The sequence below is a fragment of the Rana temporaria genome, chromosome 2, assembly GCF_905171775.1.
Source record: "Rana temporaria chromosome 2, aRanTem1.1, whole genome shotgun sequence".
NCBI lineage: Eukaryota > Metazoa > Chordata > Amphibia > Anura > Ranidae > Rana > Rana temporaria.
Window position 1 is genome coordinate 123,169,373 of NC_053490.1, and position 22,738 is coordinate 123,192,110.

General features: G+C 42.3%; 1 protein-coding gene across 5 annotated transcripts in view; it reads right to left on the reverse strand.

Moving 5' to 3' along the window:
• Nucleotides 1-22,738, reverse strand: part of KIF5A (kinesin family member 5A) — a 209,854-nt gene that overhangs the window by 34,840 nt on the left and 152,276 nt on the right. For 4 of the 5 annotated variants that reach the window (XM_040340904.1, XM_040340906.1, XM_040340908.1 and 1 more), the window contains exons 18-23: nt 20,466-20,530; nt 15,068-15,177; nt 12,145-12,246; nt 10,159-10,219; nt 10,005-10,076; nt 8,333-8,437 (exon numbers count right to left, since the gene is read on the reverse strand). In XM_040340904.1, the coding sequence (XP_040196838.1) occupies nt 8,333-8,437; nt 10,005-10,076; nt 10,159-10,219; nt 12,145-12,246; nt 15,068-15,177; nt 20,466-20,530 (515 nt within the window). The remainder of the gene's footprint in view (nt 1-8,332; nt 8,438-10,004; nt 10,077-10,158; nt 10,220-12,144; nt 12,247-15,067; nt 15,178-20,465; nt 20,531-22,738) is intronic. The other variant, XM_040340905.1, reaches the window with a different exon arrangement.

The window sequence follows — 22,738 nt, forward strand, 5'->3', positions numbered from 1 at the left end:
ACACCTGGGTGCAAGTCAAATATCAGACCATATTATAGAATCTTTGAAACATTAACTAAACAATTATGCATGTACCACGTCAACAGACAGAGTAAATATTGCTATAGCTGTGCAAACATCTGTCTGACTCAAGGAGTAATCTACAATGACAGGCTTTCCTAGATAATACGAAAAGCTCCCATGCGCTTTAGCAGGAAATAAGGAACATGCACCAGAAAGTAATCTCATATCCTAGCTAATATCCACATAGACATTTACTGTTTATTGACTAGCAAATGGGTACCTGTAGGTGCACCGTTTCCTAAAACTATATTCTCATGCACCAGTTTTGCTGATATTTGACCATTTTGCCTATATTAAAACATTTTAAGAACTAGACCACCTAAAAGTAATATGCTAGTTATAGGCCTTAGCTTTTTATATATCTTGGGCAGAGATGTATCTTGGCCTAGGCCGACAAGGCCTAGGCCTAGGGCGGCACTTTGCGGGGGGCGGCCGCGTTTTGCGGCCCCCCCGCACGAAAAACCCCCCAAACGTCTTCCCGAATAGTGAGGCAGCCACCCGCAGAGATTGCTTGCCTTGCCGCGGAGCTGCCGCCTGCCGCGGCTGGCTGCGGTTCTGTATGTGTCACTGTGACTGTCACGGTATCACCGCTGCATACTGTGGGGAGCGACTGCCAGTGCCGCCCCCCGTAGATCAGGTGCACGGCATGCACGTTGTTTAGTTTGGGGATGCTCCGCCTCCCAGCCTCTGCGCGGCATCGTAGCATCTGGTCGGGACGGGAGGAGGAGCGAGAGAGGACATGTGGACGGACACGATGTGATGTGACCAAGCAGCTTCACAGAACAGGTACACATCGATAAGAGCTCAGAACTGTATACAGATGTCTGTCTGCTGCACACCCTCCCCCCGCTTATTATTCTAAGTCTAATTCAACAGTTCCCCCCCCCCCCCCCCGCTTATTAACTTTTTTTTTTTACATACAGCATGATGTCTAAGTCCAAATTCCTCCTCCCTGCTTATGAACTTTTTTTTACATGTGAATACATACAGGCTGTATGTATTCACATGTAAAAAAAAGTTAATAAGCAGGGAGGGGGATGATTTAAACTTAAACATCATGCTGTATGTATTCACATGTAAAAAAAAAAGTTAATAAAAAGGGGGGGGGGGGGGGAGATAAAGGAGGGTGTGGGTTAGACATCATGCTGTATGAAACTTTTTTTTACATGTGAATACATACTGCACAATGTCTGATGCAAAAACATGTATATAACATTACATTCTAAATACTTCCAACATGTACAGTATGCTGTGTTTTTTTTTGGCTCTATATGCCATATTATTCCTATTTTCCATCCGGCTTTCGGGTACTCGCTCCCGCGGGAGTAGGCGTTCCTATGCAGAGGCGCAGTGTCATGTGGGACTTCGCCCAGATGATTGACATTCTTGAGAAAAACTTCCCCCCGTCGGATAAGGCGAGTTTCCGAAAGTAGCCGAACGGCGAGTCGGCTCTATAGGGCGCCTGCTCACCGACTAGGAGCCGTGTAGAGCTTACTGCGCAAGCGCCCTATAGAGCCGACTCGCAGTTCGGCTACTTTAGGAAACTCGTGACGCGCCTTATCCGCCGGGGGGAAGTTTTTCTCAAGAACGTCAATCATCTGGGTGAAGTCCCACATGACATTGCACCTCTGCATAGAAACGCTTACTCCCACCGGAGTGAGCACCCAGAAGCCAGGTGGAAAATAGCAATAATACAGTATGTAGAGCCATGTGATTGATGTAAGTATGGAGTAAATGGTGTGTGATTGTGTGTGCTACTTCAGAGAGGAAGAGGTGGAGCCTAAATAGGAAGGGGTGTGGTTTACAGATGACAGGGCGTGTCTTAAATAGGAAGGGGTGTGTCCTTAACAGGAAGGGTGGGTCTTATTTAAATTAGGGGGTGCATGAGTTTAGTCAGGCCTAGGGCAGCACAAAACCTAAATACACCTCTGATCTTGGGTACACCAACAGCAAGATTTGTGAGTCCCAGCTCCTCCTATAACATTCTCCATACTTTAAAGTGTTACTAAACACAGGACCCTGCATTCACTATATCTGGTCTCCCACAGTACACAGAACATAGAAATGCAATTATTTTAGTAAATCTAAACTGCTGAATACCTTTTCTCATCAGCAGTATATAGCAATCTTGTGGCTTCTATCAGTGTCTGGTTAAAGCGTGTAGGAGGAGTTTTCATTCTACTCTGACAGTTCTAGAAGGCTGCAGGGCCCCTGACCCTCTGTCTTGACAGTGTTGATTGGCCCTGTGAGGCTCACATGCAGCCTCCCAAGAAAAAAGAAACTGAGCATGTGCAGAGTGACTCCAAAAGCTCTGTCTTATAAGGAGATGGATTGTGGACAGTAAAAGGGGAGGATCAGAGAAGACAGGATTAGACAGCCTTTTTGCACAATGCAGAGGATTAACCCTTTAGGTTCCACTGTGGGTATAACAAGCATGCTTTACTGCATATACAGACAGATTTTGCTGTTATGGGTTAGTAACATTTTAATATGAAAATAGGGAGAATGAGACACCCTTGTATAAAAGACAAAACATGTACACACCCAGGAAATAAGGTATGGTATGTTAAACTCAGGTGGTTTAAAGTGGTTGTAAAGGCAGAAGGTTTTTTATCTTAATGCATTCTATGCATTAAGATAAAAAGGCTTCTGTATGCAGCAGCCCCCCTGATACTTACATGAGCACCCTCTCAATCCAGTGATGTTGCACGAGAGACTTGGCTGTCTGGGACTCTGCCTCCTCATTGGCTGGGACAGCAGCAAAGCGCCATTGGCTCCCGCTGCTGTCAATCAAAGTCAGCGAGCCAATGAGGCAGGGTCAGGCCACGGCTCCATGTCTGAATGGAAACAGGGAGCTGTGGCTCGGCTCAGGTGCCCCCATAACAAGGTGCTTGCTCTGAGGGCACTCAACAGGAGGGAGGGACCAGGAGTGCCGAAGAGGGACCCAAGAAGGGGAGGATCTGGGCTGCTTTGTGCAAAACCACTGCACAGGGCAGGTAAGTATAAAATGTTTGTTATTTTTATAGAAAAACAACAAGACTTTATTATCATTTTAATGCTCTACAATCTACCAAAACTGGTAAGGCAGTTTTGGGTTGCATGACCCTTTAAAATGACCAGCCCTAGTTATGAACAGAGAGGGTGAATATATCCAGAAAAGTACACTCTTCGGCAAAATTATTTGTTAACATCTCTATGCTGAAAAGGCGGCTCTTCTTTTTTTTTTTTTTTTTTTATTACAGAATTATTTAAAGCCCATGTTACACAAGCTTTTCTCTAACAACGTGCCAGTGGCAGTCACTACCTTGCTACCCGGACCAGTAATATGTCATTCCCTTTTTAGTAAGATCTGTCATGGTTCCGTGACAGCATAGGAGAGATTCCATTAAGGTAAGTAGACGCCTCTCCTTGATGATTTTGCTGTTTGCAATGTTGCCAGCAACAGAATTGTCTGTGTGACATGGCCCTAACACTGCCTGCTACACTTGTTTATTGCTAGGTGGTCTATCACTTAAGGAATAAGATGGAGACAGTAGGAAAAGCTTCTGAGAAAATTACACCAGTGGCTGGTGAGGTGTAGCGCAGAGAGCCACTGATAGAAAAGGACAAGTCCAGAGAAAATTGACCATAATATGCAAGTACTGTATGCTAGGGATTCGTGCACATTATTGCAAGTATTTTCCTACCCCCACTTTTGTTTTCTGGAATATGGGGTTCAAAACCGGAAATTCCCTAATTACCTTTCAGGAATAATTAGCATTGACATGATCTCTGTGCTTATCATTAAATGTCTTCCAAAAAAACAAAATTTGTGCTGCTACAGGACAAGATCTTCCTAAAATGAAGTTTTCAACTCAATAGCAACTGCACTGTATAGAAATGAGAATGCAAAGATATCCAAATAATGCCATTAGTACAGCAACAGAAATGATTATAATTTCAAAGCAATGTTGAAAATTTTACAAAGCGTAAATGTTAATGCAATTTATTGGTGAAAAAATAGGCTACAAAGCCTAAATATTATTTGCCTTCCATATAATACTGACTCGCACTTAAGCAAATACACAAGCGATTCTTGTGAACACTCATGTCAGTTTGCCCTCCAATGCCTATTAAATATATACTATGCATAACATACAATTTTTTTATGCTATAACAAGAATATAATGAACATTCAGTATATATTAGACATTGGTTTAAACATCAATTCATAATTTTTGGGACAAGTACTCTTTCGATCTAATGCTACCAGCTTAAATCTCTAAAGGAAACTTGTAGTGAGAAACTATGGGGACTGCCATTGCTGACCTTGCCTTATGAAAATACTAGTTCCCTAGATGTCGTACTGATTCGGTGGCTTCATTTATGTTCACTGATTCAGAAAATATAGTTTTAGTTCTGACTCAGAACATGATGTATATGTGGATGAGAAAAATGAAAAAAGCCCTCACCTGTATGTGTATCCTTATGCTGGGTCAGTAAACCAGACTTTAAAAAAAATAGGGTTAGCATGACAGAAATGCAACTAACATTTTAGGGAGGAAAGGTGAACAATGAAAACCTCATGTTTTTCTCTTGGTAAGTTTCTTTTTTTTTTTTTTTTAATAAAAGAAAGGGTTATCAGAGACAGCCAGGAAACTAATATATTTTTTAAGGCTCTCAACAGTGGTAGCCTCCATTTTTCTCTCAGTACATATTCCCTTTATATATTTATATAACAGGCAATAGGATATATGTATGTGCGCAGATAAAACATATAACTATGTCTTTATTGGATGTTAGTTGGAACATGCCAAGATATATGATAGGGCAAGTATGGGTTAGTACTTAAAGTGTAAGTAACCCCCTATCGTTTTCAGCCAAGGAAGCTGCCATCTTTGCCTCGGTTTAATCTACAACTGCCATGATGATGTACATGTGATCAGTTATGACACCAGCCATTGGATGATTTGACAGTTTGGTTGAGAGCCCAACCAATGGGAGTGTTACTTTTTTGGCACGTGCCGGAAATGAATCCGTTTTACGGATGGGTTTACTTTTGCTTTAAACTGGACTTATATTTAAGGATCATCTAGGGTCTACAGCAGATAATGATTATACTACAACAACCAACTGAAAAAGTAACTATAATGATTTAAGATGATTTACCAAATTGTGATATATAGAATAAAATTAAGGTCTCTACAAGTATAGATAGATCCATTTTCCATCGCAGTTTACAGACATGCACGGAAGACTAATGGTGAAGAATGAATTCAAACAATGGCAGAACAAGCATTTTTAAGAACCATTAGCTCTCCATGCTACACAATGAAAGAGACACGGACTCCTTTATTCAATAGCGTAAACATTGATGTGCAGAAAAGGGTATCTCATTGCAAGTAATCAGACATTCACAGAACTGACTTAAAGCGTATCTAAACCCATAAACAAACAATTAAAGCCCAAGTCAGGGCTGAAAAAAATAAAAACATCCAGTGGGGCCCTTCACACTGCAAAGGCTAAATACGCATTACTTCTAGGGGGAGAGAAAAAGGCTGCTTTCTGGGCATTACTTCTGTGTCATCACATACAAAGCAGGGCTTTTACCCTTGCATAGTACATGAAGGAGGCAGGAGTATGACTGTGGCCTATAGTGCTTTATAGAGGAAGCTTTGCTGGACTGGACGCACCACTGGAGGGACCCTACTGAAGCAAGGAATAAGGTAAGTATTACACCTTATTCCTCTACAAAAACACACATTCAACCCCTGTAGTGTGTGTGTGGGGGGAGTGGAGTCACTGCAAGGATAGTTTTTTTATTGAGTTGTAGTTACTAGCTCTAGATAGTGTATGTTGGCTGCATTATTCTTCTTTTTCAGAATATCCCCCCCCCCCCTGTTTTCACCTGTAATCCTGAGAATATCAATAGCACAATTCCTGTCCCTTCATGTCTGTTTCCCCCTCCATTGTATTTACGGGACAGCCATGGATGTCACACAGGCTAGACTTTTGATATGTTTGCCTCTGTTCATTTCCATTACATGGTAGACCAATGAGATAAGTAGTTTACACAATAAAGATAAGGGGCCAAATCCTCAAATATACTGCCTAACTTATCTTTTCCCATTTAAGTTACACTGCCTTAAAATTTCTACCTAAGTGCCCGATCCACAAAGCACTTACCTAGAAATTTCAGGCCGTGTTACTTAATTTCTCCCGGCGCAAGGCGGTCCTCTTCTCCAGGGGGCGATGACAATTTAAATGAGGCGCGCTCCCGCGCCGGCCATACTGCGCATGCTCGTGACGTCATTTTCCCGACGGGCAGCGTGCGAAATTACGTTACGTCGGGCTTTGTGGATTGCGACGGGACAATAAAGTTGCGTCGGGTAAAAAAAAAGTTACGCGCCGAAAAAAAAAATTAAAAATTTTAAAAAAATCGCGGCGATCGAAAAAAAGATCTGTTTTTACAAGGTGTTACTAGTTTACACTTTGTAAAAGCAGAACTAATTTTACGTATGCAAACGTAAACTTACGCAGAAAACACAAAGCTGAAAGGCTTTGTGGATCTCCGTGAGTCCTCATTTGCATACGCAAAGCGGCATTTCAACGCAAAATGCCCCCAGCGGCGGATGCGGTACTGCATCCTAAGATCTGACAGTGTAAGTGTCTTACAGATGTCAGATCTTCTGCCTATCTTTGGAAAACTGCTTCTGAGGATCAGTTCCAAAGATAGGCACAGGAATACGCAGGCTGAACAGCAGTTCCGCCTGCGTATCCCTTTTGAGGATTTGGCCCAAGGTTCTTCATAGGATGTGGCAATGACACTGCACTAAATTAAACACCAAATTTTTCACTATATTACATTTTCGTTTTTGTGTTCAGATATGCTTACGGTCACTTGAGATACTGTCACCTCATTAAAAAAGAAAACAAACATAGTTTTGTCTAAGACATGTAATACTTCCTTTATCTACTCCATTGCAGCTAATCTTTGTTTTCTTGCAGACATAAAGCTGCTTGTAAGAATCTATAGTATTTGACACTTCTGGGTGTGTGTGATGCTTGCGCCTCCGTGTTGCACACTGCGACTTTCACCCCACAGCTCCTACATCCCTAGAGGGTCCCTACCCAGCCGAAGGTTGGGGCGAGGGGGCTGTGGGTGATACAGGCATCTGACACAACCAGAGGTGACAGATGCTGAAGATTCTTAGCGGAAGCTCTAGCTTTGCAAGTCAGAAAAATTTGACATCAACTGAGTTTAAGCATGCAATACACAAAGCAATGTTGTTTACTTTTTAAGGCTCATTAACATGTGTGCAGAAGAGCTGCGTTTATGCACCCTAGATTCACAGGCCCTGAGCTGCAGCCTGTTAAAGATAAATGACAAATTTCCTCTTTGATATCCCTGCACACCACGCTATCCTATTGGGAGTGGACACTGCCTGTAATAGGATCAGTTGCAACTCTTGGAAGTTTGGAGGAAAACCGATATGCCATCGGATAGATGACTAGCTGCCTTGGATAACCGTGAGTGACCCCTGGTTTGCTGAGCTCTTAAGATCTCCGTAATAGAGGTCCATCTGATCCGGTAAGCGGCCCCTCTGTCTATTAAATGTGTTCCATCGGAAAGGCTGGAATATTGGATGAAGATTTGTCTTCTTTTTGATTACAGCAAGCTATCATCAGCTGTTTGCAATTTGGACACAATTTATTTTTGTTGGCACCATTTGTATTGTTTCAGTATTGGGTCAATATTTTCACATTTTCACACTATGGCACTGTGTTTGCTTTCTTATTTTGGTTGCGCATTTGGTATCCATTTTTGACAAAGATAAATGACAGTCTGACAGATGCAGCACCTTTACAGATCTTTCCACACATCCAAGCATTTACATCTGTACAGGGATGGATGCATACCCCTGGATGCTGTCAGAACACCTTTTACTACTCGGCACATAAAAACATGCAATTCTGCATGATGTACAGGCCTGTGAATGAGCCCTTATGAGGCAACAGGGCCTCTTGAAATATACTAAAAATGTATTTGTTTCCATGAGTTACTAGACTTTACACCTCACTTCACTACTTTATTAAATAAGCCCCAAAAAAGGTAAAGAAATTATTTGATCTCTTCTCTTAAAGTGGTTCACAATGTTGTTCTGTCTTGATCGCGGATGACGCAGTGTACAGTAAGCTAGACTGTCACAGCACAGGCAAGCTTCTAATGAGCTATTGTCTAGCATGGTCAGATGCATAAAGTCATGTCTTCCCAACAGGGCACACTTACCTGTTTGTGAACCTTTGTAAGTTGCTCCAAGTTGTTCTCAAGAAAGGAAATCTTCTGCTTCTGTGAATGAATCCCCCCACTGTCCTCGGGTTCCATCTCAGAACTCTAAAAAAAAAAAAAAAAAAATTGATTATTTAGCAAAACAGCCCATTTACAAATGTCTACTTTACTGACAAATCTATTGTCACATCCAACAGTTCTTTTGGTTCTTAAGCCAATTTACAAAAATAAAGCATGAAAATTTGTGGAGAAAATGCAGCATAGAAACTTATCAGATTTTCTATTTCCATATCTAGGGAAAAAAGCAAGAAATTGAGTTACTGTGGGCAGTAGCTCCAAATACAGTAAACATGTCAAATAAACCCCACTAGGCTGGAAATGTTTGTGATGGATTTGATGTTTTTGCCACTGTACAATGGGTTTTGTGAAAGTAAGGCTTCAAAGGCATGCATTGGAAATCATAACTTCCTTTGTATGTCTTGTTTCAATTTAGATAGTACTTTAAAATGATCCTGTTCCCAGATCTTTCATTGAAAAAAAAATCCCACCCTCTTAGGGCCTGTATGAACTGGCTTTTGGCCTTTGTTGATGGTATCAGTTTGACATCAGTTTGAGATGCTCCTGAAATCACATTGGCAGGTGGTGATCTTCTTCTGACCTGCATTCCTATACAGGTTTATGGGGATACAAAACCCATCTGATGGGAGAATGTCAGGACCACGAAAATATGTAATAGAGAAGCGGCCCCATGGTATTGTCACCCCTAACTCCCATTTGTTTTATAAATACATTTTATTCTTAATAGAGGGCTTTGATGATTGTTAATTACATGCCTCTCTGAGGCTGCTTTGCTGGTTCTTTCGGTTTTGTGTTTCAGGTGGCAAGCTGCCTGCTGCTGCTAAGAAGATTTAACTTGGCTGCTGAGTCAGCATTTTCCTCAGGTCTATCAGCTGGACTCACCTCTGGTCTCTCCTCAGCCATCCTTCTGGATCTTTTGACCTGCTCTACCACCCTCCCTCCCCTTTGTTATTTCCCCTCATCGCAGTCCCTCTTTATGTGGGTAATGTCGCCCACTTTGTGGGCGGACAGTGGTTGGTATGCTGTTATGTGGTGGTATAATATGCTATTGCTGCTTGAGTCTTAGTGTCTAAGCATGTTGGTCTGGTATTGGTTAACAACAGTATTAAAGGTTAAAGTTAATCTTATAATAAAATCGTTTTAAACTCAATAAAGGGCCCGCAACCTAAACTTTTCCACAATCTTTGTTGTGTGTTTATTTTATATTTCAGGTATGTTCTTATGGTATGATGGGTGTCAATGGGATGTACGATCCCATATGTCCTGTACAAGCTGTCACTCTAGTGATGCTCCATATTAATACCAAGCATGTGGTATTTTTCAGTACTAGTGTGTTTAAATACAAATTTGCTGGGATGCTGGTACCTTTATGCCTACAGTAAGATATTATTCCTTCTACTTTCCATATAATAAACTCTGTAATACTACTTCTTAAAAACACATTGTATAGTATCCCATGGATCCAACCACACAGTAATTCATAGGACTTCTATTTGAAATGCAAAAACACAATAAGAATACTTATAATTATATAAAAAATATATAATTATCTTTTATACATCACCAGTCCGGGAAGTGCTACAAGGTAACTTACTTTCTTGACTCGAGATGTGACGTCTTGAACAAAAAGCTTCCGAAGATTGTGGAGGGTCTGAAGTTCACGTGCCTTAAAATATATTACAACATGACAGTAAATCCAAACAGACAGGAGAAACAACATTACAATAGCTTAAAAAAAAGATACTTACAACAGTCTCCTCGAGCCCTTTAAGATCCTGCTTGGACTGCTCGTGTTTCTCATATAGAAATCTATCAGAGATAAAACAAATATAATATATTGGATAATTGTTCTCATCATACCAAGAAAGAACGGTATCTTAGTTCATCTTGTCTTTCCCATTGCTTGCACCTATTAGTAGTTTTTTTTATGTTATAGCATACTAGTCATAGTATCTCCATGTTTCGAAGGGTAAACAAAATGTAAGGAATTTTTAAATACACTTTCTACTTTTCCATCAGCAAAATTTCTGCACCTTATTTCCTGGCTCTGCCCATTTGTCACAACTGCTACAACAGATCTTACTTTAAGTTTATGCAGTGGTTACATTTTTAACGTTTTTTTTTTTTTTTTAACTTGGAAAAACCAACTTTATTAAGACAAAGCACATATTACAGGACAGTCAAGTACATTTGTCAATAAAAGTACAGTTTCATATGGAAATATGCATAGAGTTTTTTTTTTGTTCACTCATACACCTCCAGATATACATTCACTTGTTCAAAAGGACAATAGAGCCTTCTGATGTAGAATACCCTCCGGGTGAGGCAGAATCAGACACACATTTCTCCATCCTCTAGTCACCTGTCCCATACTTTGAAATATTTTTGTGTGGACCCCCCTGTGTGTGTAAATCAGCTTTTTAAATGGCAAAGTGTCATTAACAGCCTTTTTCCACAACTGTAGAGTGGGGGGCAAATCCTGCATCCATCTCTGGGCACATTTTAACGCTTTTAACGCGCATTCTGACATGTTGCACAAGCATTTCCAATGCCCGGTGAGATTTTTATTTTTTTACATTTTTTACAGTGCTAAAATAGAAATGATTGCTTTTGGCAATCTGCAACCGTGTTGCATTTAAAATGTATTTACAGTTCACTTGCAGTGCTTTTCAATAGAAGTGAGTGAAGGTGTTTACAGTCAACTTCTGTCGTACTCCATGGGCAGCATTATCTTTTGCTTTGTCATGATGCAAGGCAATGCCAACACTGCCAATTGGACATCTCCATGCATTCCCTGTTTTAACAATTGTGAGTAGCATTGATAGGTGATAGAAAAATTGGTTAAAAAATGCAACCCAACTGTCTATTTTCAACACCTGTGTGTCTGGGGCCTTACTACTAAATGTATTTTACATTGCAGAAAAAGTAGCATCAAGTATAAGACACAAAAAATCAAGAACTCCAGTGGGAAAATATTGCTGTGTAGCGATATAAGTTTCTAAGTCCCAGTATGGAGCTAAAATTTAATTTCAGTTGTGAATGAGCTTGTCCCTAATTTTGATTCAATATTATTTGTTAAAAATTTACCTCTAAAGCCTTGTACACACGATCAGTCCATTCGATGAGAACGGTCTTAAGGACCGTTGTTATAGGTTAACCGATGAAGCTGACTGATGGTCCGTCGTGCCTACACACTATCGGTTAAAAAAACGATCGTGTCAGAATGCGGTGACGTAAAACACAACAACGTGCTGAAAAAAACTAAGTTCAATGCTTCCAAGCATGCGTAGACATTATCCTCTGGTTAACCTATCGTGTGTATGAGGCCTAACTGGTAAAAAGAAGAAAGAAGGAAAGACTCCAACACTTGAAGGCAATGGCTTTATGACCGGAAGTTGTGTGCCAAAAATAGCTATGAGTGCTTCAGAGACTTGACATCTTTCTTTTTTCTTGTCATTATATTTTAACATTTTACTTTTTTGGGCTCTGCAAAGAAATAATAACTGTGGACTCTGTGATCTCCATAGGTTAATACCATGGCTCTTTTTTAAATTACCTTTATTTGAGCCCTACACTATAAAAAGAACAAATATAATAAGGTCTACATGGTTAGGCAATGCTTGAAGAGTCACATTTGGTCCCTGGACTGTTGGTTGGGCATCATAAATCTCTAGATCCATAGATCTTCATAAGTACAAGATAATAATACTAGTGTGGCTTGGAATGATACTTACGTCAGCTCCTGCAGCTTGCTGCTCTTCTCGTGTTCCTCACTTTTCAGCTTCTCGTAGTCAGCTCTGAGCTTCTCCAATTCCAGCTGCAGCTTCTGGTTCAAACTGAAAAGAAAAGAGGCACATAAATTACATTTACCAGATTTCCTATTCCTCCTTCATTAAATAACAAAACATTTTCCTGGTAGCTTTTATTGTTTACTGCAGTTGTGACCAAAAACCCAAGTGATTGAAATATTCCCAACGCACAAGTTCCTGGAATTAACTTTTAGTTGTCAGTGGGTGCTGCAGCTACTGTAGGTGACCGCGATATTGTGTCAATCTCGCTCCCTTTCTCGGCAAGATTGACCACCTACGAGCCCCGTCGCGGGAGCCAGCGCCGAGCCGGCTTGCCGCGATGGGAAAAAGCCGTCATAGAAGCGACGGGGATCAGACTTGGATTCCCGCCAATTCTAGCCGCGGCGTTTGGTATGAATCATGAGGGGGAACTCCACGCCAAATTTTAAATAAAAAACCGGCATGGGTTCCCCCCCAGGGGCATACCAGGCCCTTAGGTCTGGTATGGATTGTAAGGAGAACCCCCTACGCCGAAAAAACGTTGTGGGGGTCCCCCCACAATCCATACCAGACCCGTATCCAAGCACGCCGCCCGGCTGGTCAGGAAAGGAGTGGGGACGAGCGAGCGCCCCCCCTCCTGAGCCGTACCAGGCAGCATGCCCTCAACATGGGGGGGTTGGGTTCTCTGGGGCAGGGGGGCGCCCTGCGGCCCCCCCACCCCAAAGTACCCTGTCCCCATGTTGATAAGGACAGGGCCTCTTCCCGACAACCCTGGCCGTTGGTTGTCGGGGTCTGCGGGCGGGGGGATTATCGGAATCTGGGAGCCCCCTTTAATAAGGGGGCCCCCAGATACCACCCCCCACCCTAGGTGAATTAATATGGGGTCTTCTCCACTCTCCGGGGGGGGGGTCTTCTTCCGTCTTCTCCGCTGTCGTCTCGGCGCTCCCCTTTTCTTCTCCCGCTCGCTCTCCGGTGCCTTCTTTGGGGCTGGCCGCCACTATATTCTTTTTAGCTCTCTTACTAGCGGCGGCACAGCCCGCTCTTCTTTGCCGTCTTCTGCCTTCTTCTTTTCTTCTTATGTTGACGCAACGCTTCCTCCCGCTGTAATGCTGGGTGGCTCACACCGATTCATATAGGCCTTATATGACGTCACAGTCCCATCATGCTCTGGGACCCACGCGCCGCCGCTAGTAAGAGAGCTAAAAAGAAGATAGCGGCGGCCAGCCCCGAAGAAGGCACCGGAGAGCGAGCCGGAGAAGAACCGGGGAGCGCCGAGATGACAGCGGAGAGCGTAGAAGATGGAAGAAGACCCCCCAGAGAGTGGAGAAGACCCCCCCCCCCAGAGAGCGGAGAAGACCCCCCGGAGCTGACTAATAAATTATTTTAAAACCCTGTGTTGTGTGTTTATTTTATTGATACTTTGCCTTCAGGTGAATGGGTAGGGGTACCGATGGCCAGGGTTGTCGGGAAGAGGCCCTGTCCTTATCAACATGGGGACAGGGTACTTTGGGGTGGGGGGGCTGCAGGGCGCCCCTCTGCCCCAGAGCACCCAACCCCCCATGTTGAGGGCATGGGGCCTGGTATGGCTCAGAAGGGGGGGGGGGGCGCTCGCTCATCCCCACTCCTTTCCTGACCGGCCGAGCGGCATGCTTGGATACGGGTCTGGTATGGATTGTGGGGGGACCCCCACACCATTTTTCGGCGTAGGGGGTTCTCCTTACAATCCATACCAGACCTAAGGGCCTGGTAAGCCTCTGGGGGGGGGGGAACCCATGCCGTTTTTTTATTAAAAATTTTGGCGTGGAGTTCCCCCTCATGATTCATCCAAGTCGGATCCCCGTCGCTTCTATGACGCAGTCGCTGGAATGTGCTTTTTCTATTCCAGCGAGTGCGAGATGTCGCCGAGAATCAGCGCGATGCCGTCGTGCTGGAAACACATTCTTGGCGACAGGTATTGTTCTAATGGCTGGAATCCATAGACATTCAAAGCTGAAGATACTGTATACCAGCACACCAAGAAGTCTTCAAATTGATCCAAAGCTTTATTCGGTGGTCACAGCATATTAACAAAGTCAACGTTTTAGAGTCATGCAGAACCCCTTTTAGGCAGGTCACTTGCCTGTGTGGCTTGGAAACGTTGTCTTTGTTATTATGCTGTGACCACTGAATAAAGCTTTGGATGCGTTTGGAGAATCCTTGGTGTGCTGGTGACATATCTCCAGCTTAAAAAACCCAAATGATCATAAATCTGAAGGCATAAAGCAGTGATGTAAATAAAACAATGTTGAAAACACAGAGTAACCTGAATCAATACATAACCTGAGAATGGTGTGAGCATTCAAGACCATCTTTACTAATGCGGTAAAGTACTTTGTAAATATTTACAGCAACAAAGTAGTAGCAAAAAAAACCTGCTAACATGGAAACATGGAAACATGGAGGCTGCTGTACCTGATTTTCCTTTCTACAAATGTTAGTCACCTGACTCATTATGACCGTTCCTCTTCCATTTGTTAACTCATTATTATAAAGTAAATAAGCACACAAGGCTTTCTGACTTATTTCTTTCACAAGTTGCAAACTTGTGCTAGATCAGTGATTATGAAGTACTAAAGGAAAGGGATCAGCATTACAGCCAGTAGATTTCCAGAAGAAGGTCAACAATAGCAGGTCTTGTGTCTCATGACCGATTTAGTTTAAATAGGTCCTTTACTGTAGTATTGTGTTCTGCAATTGCAAAGCTGCTTACTATTGGTATGCACTGTGAGCTCTGCTTGCATAAACCATGTAAGAAAAAAAATATGATTGCATTTACATGTCATTGCAACATAATATACATAACATTCCAAAACGTAAAATTAGATCTTACTCTTTAAGCTCATCAATGATCTTCTGTTTCTCATTTATCTCATCACGGAGACGTGCCAGTTGTTTATGGTGGGCCTCACGGTGGCTTTCCATCTGCATCTCCAGAACCTTCTGAAGCAAAGAAATTTAGCTAAATGTAAATGTACATTTTTCTATGCACTCACACCTGACCCAAGTACTAAGAGTTGTCAAAATGTACTGAAATCTCCAATTTAATTCAATGTTATGAATTCTTCATCTGAACAGTATTAATTTAAGTGTATCTAAACCCAAAAACAAAAATATAATAAATTGCAGCTTACTAGTCTTTATTTCCCCCGTACACACATGCAGGATTTAAATCCCGAGGGGAAAGCCGAGAACCTGCTCGGTCAGCCTTTCCCCCTACACACGGCTGCTTTTTTTGACAGAAAAACTGCGATGGAGCTTTGGTCGGGAATCCTGGCCGTGTGTATGCTCCATCGCAGTTTTTCCAATAGGAAAACTGCCAAAAACCGCCGGGCAAAAGTCCTCCGGTTTTCCCGGTGGTTTTTGGGCAGTTTTCTCGTCGGGAAAACCGGCAATGTGTACGAGGCTTTAGGCTAGTTTTACATTACACGCATTTCTACATCTGTATGCAGCCGCACAGGAATGTGTTGCCTTAAAGAAAATGCATAGGCATGCTATTAACTCTTGATGGCACACCCATATAGTGAAAAGTGTGGTGCAGTTTCCTGCATGTTGAATTGCATTGTGCCAAAGCACTGATGGGTTTGCATGCAGCCATATTTTAAAAAAAGGTGCAGGAACCTTTTTCCTCCTGGAAAATGCAGCTCAGCAGCCCAAATGAATGGGCTTTTATGCTCAAGCAAATGTGGCACGCAGAACCACATTAGGAGCTCCACCCAAAGGGTAAGTTCCGCTTTAGGCATTCCCCCTCTCCTATGCCACATTTGACATGTCATTTTTTAGGTACCTAGTTGACAGGTGCCTGATCCCACTTTCACCCATGTGGCCTAGGTGAGCCGAGCGTAAGTTCTCCTCTCCCCCTCCCTCCCTGCAATCTTCTGGGGCACATCACAGGTCCCAGAAGATTCCCAGACCATTGAGTGCGCAACCTGTCAAAGCCGGGTGCCCACACTTGTAATGCCAGCCCTGGGGAGAGGGGAAGGAGAGAAGCCAGGGTTCAGGCGGCCGCATCGCTGGATCCTGGGACAGGTGAGTGTGTGTTTATTAAAAGTCAGAAGCTACACTTTTTGTAGCTGCTGACTTTTAACAAACACAAAAACAACTGGAAATCTGCTTTAATGTGAACCTAAGATGTAATGGCAGCATTTTCTTTCTTTTTGAGGTTAAGCACTTAACTGATCTATCAAAGAATGTTATATCCAGGCTATCTTCAGTAAGCTACAAGCTTCCCTTTATTTGCATCTGGTGATCCTGCTAGTAATAAATATCCTGTCCAAGGGTGAGAATTGTCTCTCACAGTGCTGTATCTATAGGTGAACACCCTAGAATAGGCAGTGTTAAGACTAGAAAACGCCTCCTCATTTCTTCAAGTCCATTACATAGGGAGGATATGTTCTGTCATTTAAAAGCATAAACACTAATAACATCGTCCAGTTCAGTGGACAGGAAGCTACAAGGACACTGGTTTTCTGTTAGGATCAACCAGTATTTTTTTGTACTTTCAAAAAAATGTTTTTAACTTAAAAAGGAAAACGAAAGTGGGCATTATATCTAAGGAGTGGTAAGCTGTGTTTTTTTTTACTTCTTGGACAAAATCTATACTTTAAGCAAATACGGGAAATATATTTTAAATATCATTGGTGAGGGAGCAGGCTATTGCAATTGTTTTTGTAACCAACTAAATAACCATTAAAAAAAGTCCTCCAGACATCCTCAATGGAGCTGGGGGCATGGTAGACTTGTGGACTTGCAACCGCACTGCTACTGTATATAAGATAATGCACTTAACAAAATACCTTAACAAATGGATGCTATATTTAAAATGTAAAAGCTGGCAGATCGAAACCAATCAAGTGATGACATCGTTGGTTATAAAATATCAAATGTGTTTTACAGTATCACTTTATGAACTTTAAAGCACAGTCTGTCCAGCAGCACAAACTAAAGCATAACTACGGGCAAAATAAAACATAACATACAGTATATGATTTTTGACAGTTTTTGTTTTTATCTAAGTACTTCCTGTAACAGTTTTTACCTAAAAAGTATAGCGTCTTTATTGAAAAGTTATTACAAGGAAACCGAAAACACATTAGAGTACAATACAAAATCATATGAATAGTGACTAGTGACACACAATAACATTTTAGGGGATATTATTTTTCCATTATCAAGAACAGGGATGTCCAACCTTTTGATCTTCCTGAGCCACATTGGAAGAAGAGGAATTGTCTTGGCCCACACATAAAATACACTAACAGTAAGGATAGCGGAGGAGCAAAAAAAGTCAGGAAGATCACACGTTAAGTCCAGTAAGGAGACACTGTACATTTTTCTTCAGCCACGTGTGTTTGTTAAGTGCAAACTATTATTTTTTTTAAACCCCCCCAAAAATAAAAATCAAACTTTTTAAGTAAGTTTACGATATTGTGGTGGGCTGCAGGTTGGACACCCCTGATTTAGAGCCTCGTCCTATTTGTCATCATCTAGACCAGTGGTTCTCAACCATTCTAGTGCCGTGACCCCTTCATAAAATTTCCCATGTTGTGGGGACCCCTAACAGTAAAATTAGTTTTGTATCGTGGGTTGTCCGCACCCAAGGCAAGAAAAGTAGTTTACGCCCCTACCCCACGGACATTTAGTGCTCCCCGAGTCCCTTCCACTCGAACAGTTGTAAACCCCTTATGGTACATTTTAATTTGTACCACTCTTTCTCTTTGTTCTCCTTTCTTTCCCTTTTATCTCTCTATATCCTAATTTATTGTCCCCCCCCCATCCCTCTCTCTAGCCGTATTTATTGCGCTCTCTCTTATTCTTTCTCTCCCGTCTTCTTTGTTCCTCCCCTTCTTTTCCTCTCACTTCTATGTATTCTCTATTTTTATTCCTTATCTTACTCCTTGGTGGGGGGAATAGGATGAGTGGCAGTGCTGGCGGGGAGTTGGGATGAGTGGCAATGTTGGGGGGAGTTCTGATCAGCCAACTTAGGTGCTCTTGATCAAGGGCATCTGCTGATCTGAGAACTGTAGCGGGGACTTTTAATGGCAACTATAATCACAGGTAGTTTTACTCACTGTGTCTTCGGATTCACTGTGTCTCGAGCAGTGACACCTATGCCGAAATCAGTAGATAGGGTCTCCTCCAGCCCCTCCTACTTCACATTCCTCACCAGTCAGCTGACCTCTAGTCTCTTTCCCCCCAGCCATGCTGTGAACTGAATGGGCAGCTGCGAAGAGGCTGAGTGGGCGGCCATGGGCTCCAGGAACAGCCCAGCTGGGCAGCCACGAAAAAACTGGGAGAGTGGTGCAGGCTTCAGGAACAGCCCAGGATTTGGTGACCCCCTGGCCAATCATCATTCGACCCCCGAGGGGGTCCCGACCCCCAGGTTGAGAACCACTGATCTAGACCATCTACATCTTCTTCCTAGGTGGTTTTGGGAAAGTAGTAAATTTTAGATTCTAAGGGGGTAAGTAATATATTGTAAAATGGTGAATGGTTAGTTTTTTAGGGGTCTCTGCCATTTATAACACTTATGGTGGTAAAGAAGACTATTTAAATTATGAGCTGCAAAGGATCCCCGGATCCCTCTTAGCACAACACACAGAGGGTGTGGTGTGGCAGACGTGGATGATTTGCAAACTAGGGATAAATCGCATCTATCTGCTTAGACAGTTGAGCACCAAGATAATATAGGCTAAAGTCTTGGAGTGCTGCACCCCCTAAGGTTGTCAGGTTCTATCAATATTAGTTTATGTCTGCAGCCCCTAAGGTTGTCAGGTTCTATCAATAGTAGTTTATGTCTGCACCCCAAAAGGTTGTCAGGTTCTATCAATAGTAGTTTATGTCTGCACCCCCTAAGGTTGTCAGGTTCTATCAATTGCAGTTTATGTCTGCTATCGCCCAAAACAAAGGACTGAAGTAAGGTGTCCATAATCCTAAAGAATTTAGGGGTATATATACAGGGGAATGCCAAAGAATATACAGAATTTTGGGCAGTAATATCCTCTTAATTAAATTAATTCCACCCATATCCCTTAAAGGAAGTCTGGCCCGTGTTTCAGTTTTGGCTTTTATTATGGTGAATAAGGGTTTAATGTTCAGTGATATATAGTCTGATGGGGATCTGGTGAAAACATTGTTTTATTATCTGTTGATCCTGCCAGGACACACTGCTACGGTCACATTGCAGATAATTTAATACAACAAGTTGCTTTTGGCAGGAAGTACTGGCAGACCATTCTGCAACTGCGTTCACTGCATGCAATTGCAAAGCAGTACTACAGCCCCCCCCCCCCACCAGCCAAAAAAAAGATGTGTCCAGGGGGCAGCATATTACCTCTGAGCTGCCTGTAAAACCAGCTCTTAAAAGCAATTCCCCATGGGTTTCTTTTCAGTGCTATCAAAAAACCTCAATATAACAATACTACTGTGCAATTTTAAGGCAAAACATACAGTGTTGTGACCCAGTTAAAGGAGGAAGAAAGGTAATAGATCCATAGATAATAAAATGATATTTCAGGGGGACTAAAAAAAAATGCTCTGTTAATGCTAGTTACAGACTGCAGCACATATGCCATTTTTGGACTGGATACTTGTTACCATAAAGGAAGATCTGAAGAAATAATTAACCTGGTTGATTGATTGAGGATCAATCAATCAACCGGGTGCCAAGGCCCTGGAGACCGCTCTAGTTCCACTGTAGTCCACCATCCAACTTAAGGGTGGCACACGGAAGAGTTTCAACTCCAGCCAAGGTTTATTGCAACAACAGCATGGTGATCCCCACGTTTAAGTCCAGTTGTGGGTGAAACATGTTGAGGGCATGGCTTTGGGTGGGCGTGAGTGATGTGCTGTCATTGCAATAATCCCTGGATGGAGTTGAATGTCTTTGGTATGCAGCCAATTCCTTGGATGGTAAACCATAGCAAGCAATTACATTCCTCCATGTGTGCTTTAATTCATGAAATAGAAAAACTGACCGGTTGCTATGGGCAGCACAGACTGTTCTAGTTTTTAACGCTTTCTTAAACAAAACCCAGTGTGGAGTTATCAATTCTTTACCACAGATTGTTCTGAATGTTTTTTAAATGTGATGATCAGAGTAATAGAAAATGAGAAAATGTATGTTCTATCCAGATTAGAGCTCAGTTCTAGAATATATGTGCGATATGTCCTCAATATACTTTACTATATTTATGATGCATTGCTTTGACTAGTGACACTAGAATGCTGACCTTAACCTCGTGGGCTTCCACCACATCCTGCTCCTTTTCCTTTGTCGCTACTTCAGTCACATTTTCTGCCAAGTGAAAGTGACAATGCTGATTACACATCATTTTCAGTGAATTACAACATCTCTGACATGTAACATTTATTGTGACAAGATGAAAATATCACATATAATACCCTGTAATAAACAAAGACATGACAAGCCCAGCAACTGCCATTATCACTTATTATAAGACAATTTTACCAATTGGAATGTACTTGCGCACACCCCCTGGTCCATTTATAGCGTGCATTGCAGTTTTACCTATTTGAGGCAACTGTGAATTAGCAAACTGCTGTAAAATACAAAGAAGTATGGAAATCATTTTTTTCCCCAATCATACTTACCTAGGTGGATACAGCATCAGTCTAATACTGCATCTGTCCCCCGCCAGCTCTAACACTAAGAACCAAACGATCTAACACCGTTGATCGCTCGGTTCTCACAGCTCACTGAGCAGAGAGCTGGTGACTGTCAGTCAACAACTCTCTGCTTTGACCCCCCCCCCCACACACACACACACTCACTGGAGTGCTGGGCTGTGGAGGGGACTGGAGCGGCTGGCTCAGGCTCTCAGCTGCATGTCAGGAATATGAAATGTTGGGGCAACATATTTTTTTAAGTGTGGTAATGATGCTTGCTCATATGTGGCATCTTAACATCAATGCAGGACACATTAATCACAAAGCCTGGCTTTACAAGTATCCGCTGAGACAATGCACACTGCCATTCATTTAGAATGGAACCCCAACCCAAAACTACAGTAGCTGCCAACACAACCTTGCTGGAGCTAAATACCCCCCCCCCCAAATAAGAAAATTAGCTCAAAATAAAAGCTGTCACATTCTTGCAACCCCCCCCCCCTCCAAACAAGAATTCCTCCTTAATTTTTCCATAAACTGCAAGGTAACACCTTATTAATTGCTATTAACATCATTGTCAATGTTGTTCTTTCTTTTCTTGATTTTAATGAAATTACTCTAAAGTCTGTTGAGCTTTATTGTCACTTTAAGACATAGACTTTATTTATACTTTATTGTCCTTTTAAGACTCAAGCTGGTCATAGATGGTTAAAAAACGAAAGATCATTTGAAAATAGGAATAATTGTTGATTCACCCAACACTGTATCAAAGATTTTCCACCTATCATCTGCATTCTTTAGTTTGTTTTCAGCATTAAAGAGTACCACCACTTTTGTTGAGAAAAAAAAATCCTCTCTGGGTGACATTGTCTAGGTGTCCATGTAGGAAAGTGAATCTAATGGGAGTGGTTTCAAAATTTCAATCAGCTGCTGCACCTGCAGGGCACTAATGAGGTAAGCTGCTGGGCCTGCATCCCGTTAGACCAGTGGTCTCCAAACTGCGGCCGGGGCCAGATTCGGCCTATTGCTTGCTTTTATTTGGCCCTTGGGGTACTATTTTCATCCACTGATACCAACAATGGGGCATAGCCCCCCCCCCCCCTCCACTGACACCAATGAAGGGACAGAATTCCCCCCAGTAACACCAATGACACCAACAATAGGGCTTTGCGTAGAATGACGTTCACGTCGAAAGCATTAGCTTGTTGCGGGTTAATTTGAAGCATGCGCACTGGGATACCCCTACGGATGGCGCATGCGCCGTTCAGAAAAAACGTAATTTACGTCGGGTCAAGATGTATTACCATAAAACACGCCCCCATCTCATCCATTTGAATTGCGCGCCCTTACGCCGACACAGTTACACTACGCCGCCGTAACTTACGGCGCAAATTCTTTGTGGATACGGGAAATACGCTGTAAGTTACGGCGGCGTAGTGTATCTGAGATACACTACGCCGGACGTAAAGAAGCGGCGCGCTACGTGGATCTGGCCCTCTGTGTACAGAACACCTCCATGTAGCCATATTGCATTGCATGTTACAGAAAGAGTTGCAGATTGAAAAGGAAAGGTCATTTTTAAGAACATTCAATTACAAAATGACTTGTATCGCAATTGTATGCGCTATATTATTTTTTCTTTATTTGCAATTTTTCCCCCCACAAAAGTGGAGTTACCCTTTAAAGTATCACTTTTTGTTCAATCTGGGTTAAACTCTTGACAGGCTCATTATGCTTTTAATGTTTTTTATTTTAGTTTTTTATAAATTTTAGTACTCATTTTAGTACTCATGCTTAGAAAATCATTCGGTCAAACAAAATTTTCCAACATGGCCGGTAATTTTTTCCATGCAGATATGAATATTGATAGTGAAAT